We start from the raw sequence: 2,257 nt of genomic DNA, 5'->3' as shown, positions 1-2,257 counted from the left end.
TTTGAAAACAAGCAAACAAGATTGGAATAGCTCCTTTAAAAGGTAGACCCCATATACTCATTGCTGTTACAATTCACCAATTAAGCACCATTTAAGCAAACAAGCAAGCACATAACCATACAGACTGATCACAGCTGGGTTACAAATATGTCATTCAGGCACAAAATTGCATTTTGTTTTATAAAAATAATAATTTTAGTGGCTGATAATGCTAATACTAGAACTAGGGTTCACATTATGAATTTGAGTGGCAATATACCACAAAATTGTAGTCTTCAAGCAATACATATTTAACTAACTAGCGGGGTTTCATTGCTATATGATGTGGGGATTGCTTCTCAGTTAGGTCACTTTAAATACTTGTGGAAGCTAACAACAAATATTAGCTATATTGACTAATATTAGCTATCTTCAGAGTTTCTGCTGTGTACTGGGAAGGTGAGTGGGAGGGACAAGGTCATGGTGCTTCAGATACACTAGTGTGATCAATTCAGCAATCCTGGAAGTGTGGATTTATGAATGGACACACAAGAAAGTGATATAGATTATATTAGTCCACCCATTCTTAGCTTCAAATCTCACCAATCCTACCTAGGCATGCCTCCAACACATTTCCTCAGCAATATATGGATAAACTCTCCTTTTTCATCTAACACATCTTCACTCCTAATAACCTCATGCATAAACAGGGAACTTCTGGCCCTTCAAGAATTGTTTCCATCACTGCAAGCCCAAGTGACCAATCAGGTTCCCCATTCCTATGCTTTCGTTCAGTGCAGTTTAAGCATATGACTTGGATGCTGGAGAAAAAGTTCAGCTTCCTCACCTTCTACCTGAGCTTCCAAGAGGCATTGGGCTGGATGACCATTGGCTGGATTCAGAGGGCTAGACTAGATGAAGGCAGCAGATGTCCACCAGAACAGAAGCTAAATGCAAGGCAGTAGATCCAAACCATAAACACAGAACTCAAATTTCACTCCATTTCCCCTATATAATTCATATCATTCATTTTCTCTCTCCAGATTTCCATTAAGGAAAAAAAAGAACGCTTCTATATTTCCCATTAGTTAAATGTCCCCTTGGTCTTTTCCCCCCATGAAAGCAAATTGATTCCAGTTCTGCTTCTTCAACCTAATCTTATGCCTCAGCTTTGTTTTGGGGTCTTTTTTAGTCTAACTCCAGCATCAAGGGAAGCATGACATTTTAAAAACAGGGAGCTGCTCTCCTCATTAGCCCTTAAGATGTTTGGCGGATATATACACATGTACACCATTTTAAATGATAGCTTGTGACACTGTACACTTTTCTAGAATTGAGTCTAATTTTATTGAAGAAACTTACACTTTCCAAACTTCTTCAACAGAGCATTTTTGATATCCTTGTTCTTCAAGCTGTAAATGAGAGGGTTTAACATGGGAGTTAAGATGCTGTACTGCACCGACACTAATTTGTCCAGGTAGGCGAGTGATTCTGAACTTGGCTTCATGTACCGGAAAAAAGCTGCAATGTAAAACAATCCCACCACAATGAGGTGAGAGCTGCAAGTGGAGAAGGCTTTATGCCTGCTTTCTGCTGAACGAATCTTCATGATGGTTGAAATAATGTAAACATAAGAGATGAGGGTAAGGAGAAAGGAGCCAAGACCAAACACCAACACAGTGATAAGAAGAACAATGTAATTTATGAGGGTCTGGGTACAAGCCAAGGCCAAGACAGAAGGAAGCTCACAGCTGTAATGGTCAATAATATTGTTCCCGCAAAAATGCAAATTCACCAAAGGTGGAACATTCAACACAGCATAGAAGGTACCCATAGCCCAAGATCCACCCACTAGTTGTCTGCAGATTTCTTTTTTCATGATTGTGGTATAATGCAGTGGATCACATATAGCAATGTATCGGTCATAAGCCATTGCTGAAAGGATGAATACTTCAGCACAAGCAACTTGGAAAAAGAAGAAGATCTGTGCAATGCATCCTTCCCAGGAAATCGTTTTCTGCTTTGCTATGATATTTTCCAACAGCTTGGGAACAGTGACAGATGAATAGCAGATGTCAACAAAAGCTAAATGACTAAGAAAGAAGAACATGGGGGTTTGAAGGCTACACTCAGTTCTAATCACCAGCATGATTGCAGAATTTCCTAACAATGTTACCAAAAAAATTATTAAGAACACCAAGAAGAGAAACACCTGAAGATGTGGATCTCTGGAGAGTCCTGAGAGTATAAACTCTGTAATTGCAGTTTGATTTTCCAT

At 39.2% G+C, this 2,257-nt stretch overlaps 1 protein-coding gene across 1 annotated transcript; it reads right to left on the bottom strand.

Annotated features, from left to right (window-relative positions):
* Positions 1-1,324: 1,324 nt before the first annotated feature.
* LOC309517279 (olfactory receptor 8S1-like) lies at positions 1,325-2,257 on the bottom strand (the record flags this gene model as incomplete). The annotated part of the gene is made up of 1 exon (XM_082196420.1): positions 1,325-2,257. The coding sequence occupies one exon, from the start codon at positions 2,255-2,257 to the stop codon at positions 1,325-1,327; it is 933 nt and encodes a 310-aa protein (XP_082052546.1).

This window comes from Podarcis vaucheri, assembly GCF_965113315.1.
Source record: "Podarcis vaucheri genome assembly, chromosome: 13".
NCBI classification, from domain to species: Eukaryota; Metazoa; Chordata; class Lepidosauria; order Squamata; family Lacertidae; genus Podarcis; species Podarcis vaucheri.
Note: the sequence above shows the minus strand (reverse complement) of the source record. Positions and strands in the feature narration are given on the sequence as shown.